This window comes from Mizuhopecten yessoensis, unplaced genomic scaffold, assembly GCF_002113885.1.
Source record: "Mizuhopecten yessoensis strain PY_sf001 unplaced genomic scaffold, ASM211388v2 scaffold10649, whole genome shotgun sequence".
NCBI classification, from domain to species: domain Eukaryota; kingdom Metazoa; phylum Mollusca; class Bivalvia; order Pectinida; family Pectinidae; genus Mizuhopecten; species Mizuhopecten yessoensis.
In genome coordinates this window covers 420,293-435,005 of record NW_018408652.1, presented here as the reverse complement: position 1 = coordinate 435,005, position 14,713 = coordinate 420,293, and the positions used below count along the sequence as shown (strand labels likewise).

Here is a 14,713-nt window from a genome sequence, read left to right as displayed (position 1 = left end):
GGGCATTTTGGTTATTGAGAAGAAGTTGTTTAAAGTTTTTAACATATTTTACGCATGTGACCTTGAATATGGGAGAAGGTCATTCATTTGAACAAACTTTGTAGCCCTTCATCTCAGCATGCTACTGGCCAAATATCATCACCCAGGGCATTTTGGTTATTCAGAAGAAGTTGTTTAAAGTTTTTAACATATTTGACCCCTGTGACCTTGAATATGGGTGAAGGTTATTCATTTGAACAAACTTCGTAGCCCTTCATATCAGCATGCTACTGGCGAAAATATCATCACCCTGGGCATTTTGGTTATTGAAAAGAAGTTGTTTAAAGTTTTTAACATATTTGACCCCTGTGACCTTGAATGTGGGTGAAGGTCATTCATTTGAACAAACTTTGTAACCCTTTATCTCAGCATGCTACTGGCCAAATATCATGACCCTGGGCATTTTGGTTATTCAGAAGAAGTTGTTTAAAGGTTTTTTAAGACAATTGACCCCTGTGACCTTGAATATAATTGAAGGTCATTCATTTGAACAACTTGGTAGCCCTTCACCCAAGCATGCTACTGGCCAAATATCATATCCCTGGGCAGTTTGGTTATCGAGAAGATGTTTAAAGTTTTTAACATATTTGACCCCTGTGACCTTGAAAATGGGTGAAGGTCATTAATTTTAACAAACTTTGTAGCCCTTCATCCCAGTTTGCTTCTGACCAAATATCGACACCCTAGGCCTTTTGGTTATTAAGAAGAAGTCGTTTAAAGTAAAATATTGACACCGGACTACGGATGCCGGACGGACGCCGCACCACGGCATAAGCTCACTTGGCATTTCGTGCCAGGTGAGCTAAAAATGTAGAAGAAAATCTTTGGACAAACAATCAAATACTGAAATGAACAAAGGGCAATAACTTTTGCAAAAATCGTTGAATCTAAATTCGTTTAAGGGAGACACAACTTGATATCATGATTTTAATGAATACCAAGTTTCAAAGAGATCCGTTGAAAAATGTAGGAGATTGCCGGACAAAAATCAAATACTGCAATAAACAAACGGCAATAACTTTTGCAAAAATTGTTTAATCAAAATTCTTTTCAAGGAAACACAACAACATATCATGATTATTTAGCCTACTCAGTTTCAAAGAAATCCGTCAAAAAATGTAGGAGAAGATCTCCGGACAAAACATCAAATACTGAAATGAACAAAGGACAATAACTTTTGGAACAAGAGGCCCAATGGGCCTGCATCGCTCACCTGGTATAAATCTCACACTTGTAACCTTAAAAGTGATCAAAAATAAAGCTACATGCAAAATAAAATATCAGTATTTATGATTAAAGTTCATTCAAAAGAACCTGTTATTTTTTTCTAAACATTTCACCCCTGTGACCTTGAATATGGGTGAAGGTCATTCATTTGAACAAACTTGGTAGCCCTTCACCCAAGCATGCTACTGGCCAAATATCACCACCCTGTGCATTTTGGTTATTCAGAAGAAGTTGTTAAATGTTTTTCACATATTTGACCCCTGTGACCTTGAATATAGATGAAGGTCATTCATTTCAACAAACTTGATAGCCCTTTACCCAAGCATGCTACTGGCCAAATATCATCACCCTGGGCATTTTGGTTATTGAGAAGAAGTTGTTTAAAGTTTTTAACATATTTGACCCCTGTGACCTTGAATATGGGTGAAGGTCATTCACTTGAACAAACTTTGTAGCCCTTCATCTCAGCATGCTACTGGCCAAATATCATCAATCTGGGCATTTTGGTTATTGAGAAGAAGTTGTTTAAAGTTTTTTTAAGACAATTGACCCCTGTGACCTTGAATGTGGGTGAAGGTCATTCATTTGAACAAACTTGGTAGCCCTTCACCCAAGCATGCTACTGGCCAAATATCATATCTCCTTGTGCATTTTGGTTATCAAGAAGAAGATGTTTAAAGTTTTTAACATATTTGACCCCTGTGACCTTGAAAATGGGTGAAGGTCATTAATTTGATCAAACTTTGTAGCCCTTCATCCCAGTTTGCTTCGGATTAAACATCATTACCATAGGCCTTTCGGTTATTAAGAAGAAGTCGTTTAAAATAAAATATTGACGCCGGACGGACGGACGAACGACGCCGCGCCACGGCATAAGCTCAGGTGAGCTAAAAATTGTAGGAGAAGATTTCCGGACAAACAAAAGTTTACGACGGATGGACGGATGGACAAACCCATACCATAATACTTCCGTCAAATTTGACGGGCGTATACAAACAAAACATCAATAAATATGATCTATATAATCAACAAAAGTGTTACATTTATTTCAGAATGCCAAGCAAATACATTTACAAAGGCAAAGGGGAGTACAGCAAATACAACGAGTCCACTATGCAAAAGGCTGTTGAAGCTGTTATTTTCCAGAGCCCTGTCTATTCGGAGATCAGTGGCTTCGTATGGGGTACCTAAGTGGACTTGGTTACCAAGAAGAACAAAGAGCCTGGGAAACAGGGAAGGAGACCAGCTTTGCCATCCGACATTGAGGACACTGTGATCCAGGATGTAAAGGATTTAAGTATACGGAAGCCTGAGAAGTTTGCTACGTCGAGGGCAAGGATGTTAAATCCAGTGGTGGTTGACAAGTATATGGATGACCTTGGCAACATTCTTGACAATCTTCAGCTGAAGGAAAAGCCCCATTGGATCTGGAACTGCGATGAAACAGGAAAGCAGCTTGAGCACCAGCCAGTCAGGGTCATAGCCGAGAAGGGTGCAAAAAACGTCTTGAGGAGAACTACATCAAACCGCACAAACATCACGATCACGGCTTGCGTTAATGCAGCAGGTTCAAAAATGTCCCCTATGCTGATAGTCCGGTGTAATTCTTCTAAATCCTTACATGGCTTTAGCATGGAGGCAGCTCCATCCGGAACAAAATGGGACTACCAAGAGAAGGGATGGATGACAGATGTTATTGGCGAGAAGGGTTCCGCGACATTTTTCTTAGCAGAATGTGGCTCGGAAAGACCTCCAGTTGTTGATATTGGACGGCCATTCATCACACGAGACACTAGCAATCCTTGAGATGGCTCTCCAAGAAAACATACATGTCCTCAGCCTCCCACCTCATACCACACATCTGATACAACCCCTTGACAGAGCAGTATTTGGACCAATGAATGCTGCATACAATAGGATCTGTTCCGAATACCTGAATGAAAACCTGCTAAATCTGGTGACAAAGCTGGACTATTGGCGCAGGCATGGGAATGTGGTTTGTCAACAGACAATATCAAGAGTGGCTTCCCCTTCAGTCGGACAGCAGTACCTCTAGACTCCTTTGCACCTTCTATTCCTACCGATGTACAATAATCATCAGCTGACGCACCTGCCAGTGCTAAAGATCCATTCCCAGCTACCGAAATACATATATCTCCTGTAGACCATGCAACAACACCACAGGAATTGTCCACGCCATTTATACCAGCGGAAGTTCCATTGACTTTGCCTTCGTCATCTCTAACAATTGAAGACCAGTCATCGCTGTCTTCTCAAGACCCAGAACTGCAGCAACTCCTTAACTCAATGTGAACTATTCACGACAGACGGTGAAGGAATCACTACCATACCTGCAACTTCAGTGCAAGCTCAGGCAGTTGTGCTGAATTCAGCAGTGAATGAGCTGCCACCAAGGATCAATACCACAAATCACTCCAATGTGGAAAGGAAGACAAATTCGTCACATCAACTGGCGACATCCGAGGAAATCATGGAAGAAAAAAAGAGACATTGCGTTAAAAAGGAAATAAAAAGAAAAACTAAAAGTTGAACAACTACAGAAGAAGGAAGCAAAGAAGCTGAAACTTGAAGCAAAATAGATTACACTTTTATATACTCCTACAACTAGAATCTAGATTTATACATGAGCATCACATGAACTGACAACGGGCCTGGGAAGGCCAAGTACATGTGAATGTGTTCAGTTTAGAGCGACTCCTACCAAGATAAGATACCCTTTTATCTAGATATATACATGTTTATACCATAGTTCATCACTTCTGGAGGATCGTGCCCTCACTTCGTAACACGATACAATAACATATACAACACATTTCTGCTACTATGTTGGACTCTCTCTTAAAAGAATTCCTATTTATTTAGTGTTAATTATCCTATAATCATGAAAATATGTATATATACACTGCACTTGAATGTTACAATCTTGTACTAAGTTTTTGCTTAGCCAATCACGTATGATGTCACATGAAGTAGTATGTGATTGGCTAAGTTAGTATGTGATTGGCTAAGTTAATACTTAAGACAATTCTAGACAGAATCGTTTCATGATCCTAGGGTAATTCTTTTCCAGATTTATTCAGTGAAAAAAATCTGTGACAAACAATCAAATAATTATTGACTAGAAATTGATGTAAAAACTCATCGATTAATTACATTAACGAATATATGCATTTGACCTCAAAATAATAGACCTTTATCCTTACATTCAAAACACAAGATTGACATAATTTCTTATATCACGTAGCACGTGGACATATTTAAGTATGGGGCGAGTTGACCAACTTGGCCTACAGAGATTGTTCTGACTCCGGTTATTAAAATAAGGTTTTTACGTTGATTTCTTTTGACAAACAAATACATGATATCAGAATTAACACAATTATACACCTAAATAGATTGTTAAACTTACATTATGGACTCCCCGGCAATATCACAAAACCAAATAGCGGCAATAGAAAAGTCGTTGCGAAAAGTCCGTGACACGGGAGGTAAGTTATTATTACAAACTGCCCGGTATGTTGTATGCCGACAAGATGTAGCATCCCCTGGCGAAACATTGTGACCAGTTTCTATGGTTTTATTGGGCGAGTGCATGATTTGAGTAGCCTGTCCGTAGTTTCCCCGACACGTGTCCACCCTACACATGTCCGTTTTTCAATCGATTCCTATATTCCGTGTGTTGGTTTATATTCTAGTGTTCATTTTACCGGCCAATCAAAAGCATCACTAGAAATAGCAACAGAAAGGGACCTTCATTCTGACAAATATGTTGGTAGATGATATCTATGATAGTTCGCACACAGCATGTTGATTAACTGTACCAAGGAGCTTGTATTAGTAGTCATCATTTGAAAAGTGTCTGTATTTACCCGAAGCGACCCTTGCACCCAATCTAGCTAGAATAAGCCACTCTAAAGTGCTTTACAGTACATAGATATACAATTCATACAATCAATACAATAAGCATATATACATTAATCAATACAATTTTGAGGAATTCGCTGGAACTGCCTTATCAGGTGCTAACTACTAGTCCTATGCCACCTGGCTAATATCTCCCTATGTGTGTTTGCCTGCGTGTGTGCTGGAGATGTATTGTGTTCTGATTGTAGTGGGACCGTGCTTCCAACGGTATAATTTATATATAGTGCAACCTCACCTGGATGCTACAGCATAGATACCGCAACATCCACCCCAGACTAATGTAAACTGTACCTGGGTTGTTGGAGTTGTGTGGGCAGGAGAAAAACACTTTCTCTGAATATCTATGGGTACGACGACTTCGGGGATCGAACCCCAGCCGCCTGCTCGGAAGGCAGGAGTGTTAACCATATGACCAATCGGCCCATAATATACACAAACGTTGTAAGTCTTAAGTGTGTCGCAATTTTTCAAGACTGACTGGTCTGTTTGTCAAGCTATGACTGATTAGCGATTTGCCCTAAATGCATTTGATTTTCCCTCTCGGAGTCCATTGTTCATTTTTTCTGTGGGTTAGGTTACCATCTAATATTGTTTGGATATAATTCAATAAGTTGATTTGAATCAAACTTGTTGCATTTTTGACTTTTCACTTTGCACATTTAAACATTACGCATCAATTGGCCTGGCCCATTGGCAAAATTCCAAAAAATATGTTTGCTTTAAGTTTAAGGTTTTTTTTCCACAAGATTAAGTTACATTAACAGTAAGTATGGGTGCTTCTTTGACTTTGTGTAGTACTATTATCATACTGATTGGTTTTTTAATTTGTGGACTGACAATGATGAAATGAACAAATAGAAAGGATAAAAAAAGCAAAAAACTCCTCAACCCAGAACCGTCTGAACTCTAGAGGGATCAACCCAGAACCGTCTAAACTCTAGAGGGATCATCTCTCTACTAGTACTACCATTCTAGTTCTTCTACATAACAAATAAAAGATTGGCACACATGTACAATAATATGGTAATATTATTATTTTATCACCTGCACGAAACCAGAGCTTATCCATGGAGATTGGAGATCTGTGGGATATGACATATTGATGGAAGCAAGTTTTGTATAGCGACTCTTTTCAAAAAGAGCGAGTCCTCCATTGACTCACTTGCCAAAAAACCTACAAAAGTTAATTACTGATTTACAAATGTCATGAACACATTCAAGATTTCTCATATTAGGAAGTGTCCATTTTAGACTTATTGGTAAAAAAATACACTGATTTATTTTAAAACAATTATTAAACCTGTTGTTTTATAAACTGATTTTAATCACTCTTCGTCAGCCCAGATGGTAATTAACAAACAGGGGATTAATGGGAGAGGAAACCAGAGTATGTTTTAAGGATTATCCTGAATATGCATATGCAGCATTCCAAACGAGTCAAATAGAAATACTGTTATGATCTTAAAATACGATGTATGTTCTTCAATATCTTATTCAATATCTTACATTTATACAGAAACAATGACAAATGGAACAGAACAACAAACTTGTAACTAACAATGTGTCACCTACAGAAGCCGTAGGCCTAGGAGTTTGTAATAAAACAAATAGTCCAGAGTAAAAGGACAACTACCTCGACCATGTCGGTAGTAGTAGGTATTGAAACAGTTCTTAGTTTAATAAAGAATAAGGTAACAGGTGTTAGACACACAAATGATGTGTAAACAATCTATGCCCAGTAGCTGTGGGTGTAACTCGTCCTTCTGCCACAGCTTTTAAAATGTCCCGTGCCTAACGTTAGGTCTGAAACAATACTAAATATGGCACCGAAGTACAGCTTATCGCATCGTAAAACCACCAAAATAAACACAGGTTAGAGGTAACCCAGTGCACTTACACTTAAATATCCTATCACCGGCATTCCTCTCACCGAGCCGGCAAGGCCAAAAACACACTAGCATAGACAAAGAAATTCTTAGTAAAACACCAAACGAAGAACTGGAGAGAAAAGCTTACATACTCAGGGTCCAGATGAGCACTCTCTCAACTCCTCTTGTGTCGGTCATCCGTCAATATAGGAGCCGACAAAATGGTCTCGGAGCTGGCCTTCCTGTGTTGTTTGAACTCTGAGTGACAGAGTGACACACATTTCAGACCATAGCCTGACCCATTTCCTCGCCCACCAGATCCCCTCTTTTGATTGGCCAATGTAAGGACACTGACATTTACATCTTCGGACCATTTTGAACCTGAACTAAGTATATTTAACTCGTGTTATAAACTCTTTAATGCCATTATTGTATGAAGTACAATTTAGAAATAAAAAGGACCAAGAATGGGATCTAACCCTAGCGAAAATCGGGTTGTTTTGGGGTTAGTAGTGAAATGTAGGTCAGAATGTCTAGCCAATCAAAAGCGGTTTTACATCAATACGCTCGAGGTGCATCGAACTATGCGTTCCATGCGAGAAAAGAAGTAAACAACTATAAATAGAACTGTGTCATGCCGAAAACAAGCTAGAACCAGCTGATAGTCCTAATATTAGGATATACTATGGGGTACACAGCTGGTCATCTTTGTATAAGACTTTAACCACAATCATGGGTACCAGTGTAACTTATCTTCGCTTGGAGGAGTGATTGTCTGATGAGCTCAGATCATGATATCATCTAAATTTTCTAATACTAATCGAGTGGTTAACGTCATCTATCACGTCAGTAAACCAGTGGCCATGGTAATGGTCACAACATTAATAACGACCTTCAGAGCCTCTCAATAAATCTGCGGTGTTTTCGTAACATTGATGAGTTTGCCCTATGTATGCCTATGTTTATATATAATTATAGAAACGTGTACTCGACATTCAAGGTCATCTATACATAACATAATAGAAGGCCTGTGGTATTGGGTACATGTAGTAGACTAGTTAGCCTGTGATATCAGGTACCTGTCGTAGGCTAGCTAGCCTGTGATATCGCGTACCTGTAGTAGGCCAGCTAGCCTGTGATATCAGGTACTTGTAGTAGGCTTTCTAGTCTGTGACATCGGGTACCTGTAATTAGGCTAGCTAGCCTGTGATAATGGGTAACTGTAGTACTAGGCCAGCTAGCCTGTGATATCAGGTAACTGTTAGTACTAGGCTAGCTAGGGTAACTGTATAGTGCTAGGCTAGCTAGCATTTTGTGATATCGGGTACCTGTAGTACTAGGCTAGCTAGCATTTTGTGATATCGGGTACCTGTAATTAGGCTAGCTAGTCTGTGATATTGGGTAACTGAAGTACTAGGCTAGCTGGTCTGTGATATCAGGTAACTGTAGTACTAGGCTAGCTAGCCTGTGATATCGGGTACCTGTAATTAGGCTAGCTAGCCTGTGATATCAGGTACCTGTAATTAGGCTAGCTAGTCTGTGATATATTGGGTAACTGTAGTACTAGGCTAGCTAGCCTGTGATATCAGGTAACTGTAATTCGGCTAGCTAGTCTGTGATATTGGGTAACTGTAGTACTAGGCTAGCTAGCCTGTGATATCGGGTAACTGTAGTATTTTTATTTTTTTTTATTTTTTTTTATGTTCAAATTGTTTTATTCCCCCAGCATCTTTGGGAGAGATGCCAGGGTTGGGGTGCCCCGGAATCATCCCTCTTACATAATATAGCCTCATGCAAAAGGCCTCTTTCTCTTCATTCTTTCTTTCTTTTCATTCATTCTTTCATACTCAAATTCAAAATCATTCATTCTTTCATACTTATATTTCATTCATTACAATAACGATAATATTTATTTTGATTAAATTGATATATTAATGCCATATTGTCCTAAAATTTAAACAAGATAAAACAGAATTCATGTACTTTGAATGATGTTGTTTTTCATGTGTAATTTGGATTAGTTTAAGAAGTAATGTCTGGGGAAATAAAAAAGAGTACAAATACTAATGGACCTAGCAATTTAGACCTATATACATAAACACAAAAACATAAACAGTGTACAATTATGTGAAATTTAACTACAAATTATGTACTCATAAATACATCATACACACACTCAAAATGACAAATATATTACTTGAGTCATACATATATACCACACATAATTGTACACGCATACACTCGTACCCATACACACACATCCTCGCATGCCTGACAGCATATATTAAGATATTAATATATGGATACATCCATCCTTTCTATTACAATAAATAATTATATATTTACCATGCCATTTGGGTCTACACATACAAATAAACCAATAAACATACTTATCAACATAACACATACACAAGACAGATATAATACATACATGTACGCCTGTTATTTACTTAAATACCAAAAATCTTCCTTCATGCTTTAATTAATTCTTTACGGGTTGTAAGTTTACCCGGATATGCAATTGATATTAAAAGCTTTTTTCTTAGATATTAAGGGGAGACCACTTTTGGTTAAACTTGTTCATTGTGTTATTCAAAGAAGACATCTTTTTTTCAATCTGTTGTTGTTGAATAATGCGTCTTTTTCCACCATTGAAAGACGGTTCAATATTTTTGAATCGACATGTATAGATATAATATTTAATAATCAGTATGAGATAGTTTATGATAGGTGGACCCTTTTCACAAAAAAATAACACATCCTTGATATTCATATGATCAATAATGATAATATTGTTATTCAAGTCATTCACCCAAGCTATTAAATCATTCCATATATTATTTATTTTCACACAGTTAAAAAATAAGTGTTCAATTGATTCTGGTGCATCTCTACAAAAAGTACATAGATCCTCATCCTTAACATTAATTTGGTAAAGAAAACTGTTGGTTGTTAATATTCTATGAAGAATCTTAAATTGTAGATTTTGAAGTTTTGTGTCAATTGTCACCAGAAAGCTTGTTAAATAAATTTTCTCCCAACCTATATCATCATTTAAATTTGTATTTAACTTTCTATTCCATTTTTCCTGCCTTTCAATTGGATAATGTTTGTAGTTAGCAACAATCGCTTTATAAACATATCTAAGATCTTTTGCTTGAAGAAGTCTTCTTAAAGGATTACTGTTTTCTGATTGATTGTTGATCAATGGTTGTTGTCGTATTATGTTTAAGTTTTCCCTTGGAATGTGGTCTATTACTGCAAAATATTGTAAAAAAATCATTTTCTCACATTTAGTCTTAATATCATTGAATGACAAAAACTGATAATTATTGTCCAACAAGTCCTTAACTGTCTTCACCCCATTCCGTTCATATTCAATAAATTGTTTGTAACTAGGAACTGGTATGTAATTCAAAAGATCATCACCAAGAAAACTTGATACTTCATTATTATCATCTTTATATTCTTTCCATGCTAAAATAACATCTTTCCAGAAAACATTAGTTACATTTTTCGATATTTCCTCCAGTTTTGATTTTTTCAGATTCCATAATCTCTCCCCTCCAAATTTACTAAAATTAGATTTTGCTAAACTTTGCCAGTCCCCATTTCCATCATATAGCCTTTTCACCCACTTAATTTTCAGGTATTTCATAAAACTTTCAATGTGTATCATCTTTAAACCTCCTTCTCCATATTCAAGAATCATTGTATCCCGTTTGATTTTGTCAGGTTTGTACCCCCATATAAATCTATAAAAAACTCTGTTAATTTCGCTTATCCATTTTTTACCTGGATTTGGCAGTGAATACAGTAGATGTGTTATAAGTGGTAGTGCCAGTGTTTTAACAACTGTGATCTTTCCTAAAAGAGTAAGATTTCTTTTAGACCACATTCCAAGCAATTTTCTTATTTTTGATAGCTTTTCTTTTTTTTCGACACTTATCTATGTTAAGTTTAAGTCCAGATACTGTAGAAAATATACTGAAGTCATTTATAGTACTTGACAATGACTTTGAAGAACCATCTAGGAATAAAAAGGCATCATCTGCATATTGACCAAGCAAATATTCTCTATTATTTATTTGTACACCTTTGATACTTTGATTTTTTTTCAATTGTATAGCCAAAATTTCAACACCTATCAGGAATAGATATGGGGAGATGGGATCCCCTTGTCTACATCCACGTTTTACATCCAAAAATGATGAAAAATACCCATTATTAATTATTCTGCTTTTTGCATTATGATAGAAAATATGTATCCATTTAATCAAAGATTCACCAAAATTGAAAGATTTTAAAGACCTTTGAATAAAACTGTTAAATATGAAGTCCATTGTTAATTATTCAGCTTTTGCAATATGATATAAAATATGTATCCATTTTATCAAAGATTCACCAAAATTGAAAGATTGTTAAGACATCAAAAACTCAATTCTATCAAGTCAAAGGCTTTTTCAAAATCAACAAGTAGCAACAAACCAGACATAGTTTTTTCTTCTAATTCATGCATTATATCAAATACTAATTTTGTATTTTCTCCAATAAATATATTCCTCATAAAGCCTTTCTGTGTATCATTTATAATTGAAGGCAGTACTGTTTTAAACCGGTTTGCTATAGCAGAAGAAGCAATTTTATAGTCAGTATTAAGTAAAGTTAAAGGTCTCCAGTTTTTTATAAATCTTCTGTCTTTGGATTCTTTTGGAATACATGTTATAATTCCCTGGTTTTGAAATTCTGATAATGAGCCATGAGTATATGCATAATTTATAGATATATATACAAAATATTTCAAATCTTTCCAATTTTTTTTGTAAAACTCACTGCTAAACCCATCCGATCCCGGACTTTTTCCATTTTTCATATTAGCTAGTGCTTTACTACATTCACCAATTGTAATCAGACCTTCACAACTTCCCTTTTCTACCTGTTGTAAATATTTCCCATGATTAAATAGAGGTGAATCATTATTGCATGCCATTTTACTTGTATAAAGATTTCTAAAAACTGTTTTTCTTCTTCAAGCATTTCTGTTGTATCTGTAATATGTTTTCCATTTTCATTTATCAATTCAGTTATAGTTTTATTCAAATAGTTTTGTTTTTCAAGATTACAAAAAAAATCTGAACCTTTTTCCCCTTTCTCATACCATGTAACCTTTGATCTAATAATGATTCCTTCAGTCTTTTCCTTCCTTATATCTGATAAAGCCCTGTTTTCTTTTTCTAATGCTTCGTAGAACTGATTAGTAGGTTGACTGTTCATTAATTTCTCAATGTTTTGGATTTTTTCAGAGATCATCCTTTCTTTCTTTTTCTTTTCTTTTGAAATTTGAATTGAGTATTCTATTGTTAGACTTCTAATCTTCATTTTGATTATTTCAAACATCATTTGGTCATTTACCCTTAAATTTATGTTCTCTATTGCATCTAAATCCCCCTCTATCAGGTATTCTTCTATTGTGTCCCTAATGCATTGGTTTGCTAAATCTACCCAATTCTGATCATTTAATAATTTTGAGTTAAATTTCCAATACCCCTTTCCTCTCATATTTTCTTTATTAATGCAAGCTAGTGATATACAGGAATGGTCAGTCTTATAACCGGGTGTGATACTAGAGTTTGTAACAATGTTAAGTAAATCTTGTGAAACTAAGAAGTAATCTAACCGACTTTGTTTAATTGGGTTTTTCCTTCGCCATGTGTACATTTTTTTTTCAGGATTTTGGATTCTCCAAACATCAAATAATTCAAATTCTTCCATACTCTTATCAATAAGTTTTCTGGCTAGTCTATGACTCTCATGCATAATATTATGTGTATCTTTTCCCATATCCTGTACCAAATTCAAGTCACCTCCCATTATTATTTTAGTATTTGAAATCAATCTGATTCTTCTATATATAATTTCAAAGAAATTTGGCTTATCATCATTCGGCCCATATAAACTTATTAATGTTACCCTGGTTCTATTAAGTGAAACATCTAATATAATGTATCTTCCCTCTGAGTAACTGTAGTACTAGGCTAGCTAGCCTGTGATATCCGGTACATGTAGTAGGCCAGCTAGCCTGTGATATCGGGTAACTGTAGTACTAGGCTAGCTAGCCTGTGATATTGGGTACCTGTTTGCTATAGACTCAACGTTCCATTCAAGTTGGTGTCTCAATTTTTGAGATTGCAAACGAAAATACATTCGATTCTTCCCTAATCTTACTTCTGTGCCTCACAGGAACCATGTACATTTTAATGAACATCCGGTCATGATATAAATTATTATATTAGTTGACACATGTGTTAGGTAACGCAGGTGTCTAGGGACTCCCGCATACTACGAAATTTGCTTAACGTGGAATTGCACAGTAGATAGTTGCGCCATCTATGACCTTATATGGTCTCTCAGTCCTTATATGGTATCTGATATCTCCTTATATGGATGTCATTCATTCACTTTTCATTCATATGCAAATGTTTTCGGCAGCCACCCCTAGCATTTTCATTCATACCGTAGTGACGCCATTTGTGGTTTGCCTACTAATAGGCAGAGAAAGCATTCACTTCGATATTTTCTTAACTAGCTATATGTATGTGAAAAATACAACAATGCATGTATTTTGTAAGTATACAATTAATAATAATATTCTGATTAATTTTCTAACGATGTTAAGCTTGCTGAAATTGTGGTTCCCACACTTTTTCCCCGAAGCGGATGGATTCCTCTGACCTACTTCCTGTAGTGTTCCAACCCAACTAGAGTTCCTGTCACACTGTTTGAGTCATGATCACTAACGTTTTGCTTTATTTCACAAAAATTACCACTGCAAATAACATAAGCCAGAAATTATACCACTGACCACTTGAATATGACTATTCTTTCCGACAGAATTAAGAAACTCTCTCCCACATATTCTGTCCATTTCAGTATAGTCACAGAATAGATCGACAGGACCAATACATTAACACAAGAAAATAACTGTAAAACTAACCATGCTTTGATAATTTTAGCTACTCGTCAAACAGCAAGCAGCCGAGCTGGCTGGATGTGGCCGAAGTTTCTGCAAAACCTTATCTCCCTTAGTAGAACATTGGACTAACCTGATCAGCCGGATTTGAATGGAGTCGGTCTATTTGTAGGGTCGAACCATATTTGTGAGTTAGCACATAGCTTTATCTCCCTCAGATGTAATATTAGACTAACCCAATCAGTCAGATTTTAGATGATTTTGTGCCCCTTTTGTACACAAGTCAAAATTAAAAGAAGTACTAGCAGAGACGTATATATTGTAATATATACGTCTTTGGAAATGCACATTATATTTGACAATATCCGTGAATTATATGCAGATAATGAACGACAAAAGATGGAGTGCGATATTTTTTCTATCAAACATGTATATCACGAGATATTTTATCAGTACTAATGAAACATGATGCGGTGTGTTCAAGCAGGGACGTATCTGTCCCTGGTTCAAGACAGGGATTGAAAGACATGTTTGTTATAAATTTGTTACACATTTATTCAATTTAATAACGCAGTGTTTCTGTTTGCTGTTTTATGTTTGAAAATATATCTTTGCTATATTATAGGAGTTTTTTGTACTAGAGTGGAACCTGCTAATTATGATG

The 14,713-nt window shown here is 36.1% G+C and overlaps 2 protein-coding genes across 3 annotated transcripts in view; both read right to left on the bottom strand.

Moving 5' to 3' along the window:
• Positions 1-7,394, bottom strand: part of LOC110461666 — a 65,989-nt gene extending 58,595 nt beyond the window's left edge. Inside the window, exon 1 of one of the 2 annotated variants that reach the window (XM_021515235.1) lies at positions 7,228-7,394. The gene's annotated coding sequence lies outside the window, so the exon portion shown is untranslated. The remainder of the gene's footprint in view (positions 1-7,227) is intronic. The other variant, XM_021515234.1, reaches the window with a different exon arrangement.
• Positions 7,395-9,293: 1,899 nt separating this feature from the next.
• On the bottom strand, positions 9,294-11,385 carry LOC110461667. The gene is made up of 2 exons (XM_021515237.1): positions 9,817-11,385; positions 9,294-9,684 (listed from the first exon to the last, which is right to left on the bottom strand). Exons 1-2 carry the CDS (start codon positions 10,975-10,977, stop codon positions 9,622-9,624), a joined length of 1,224 nt encoding a protein of 407 aa, XP_021370912.1. The 5' UTR covers positions 10,978-11,385; the 3' UTR covers positions 9,294-9,621.
• Between the last annotated feature and the right edge of the window lie 3,328 nt (positions 11,386-14,713).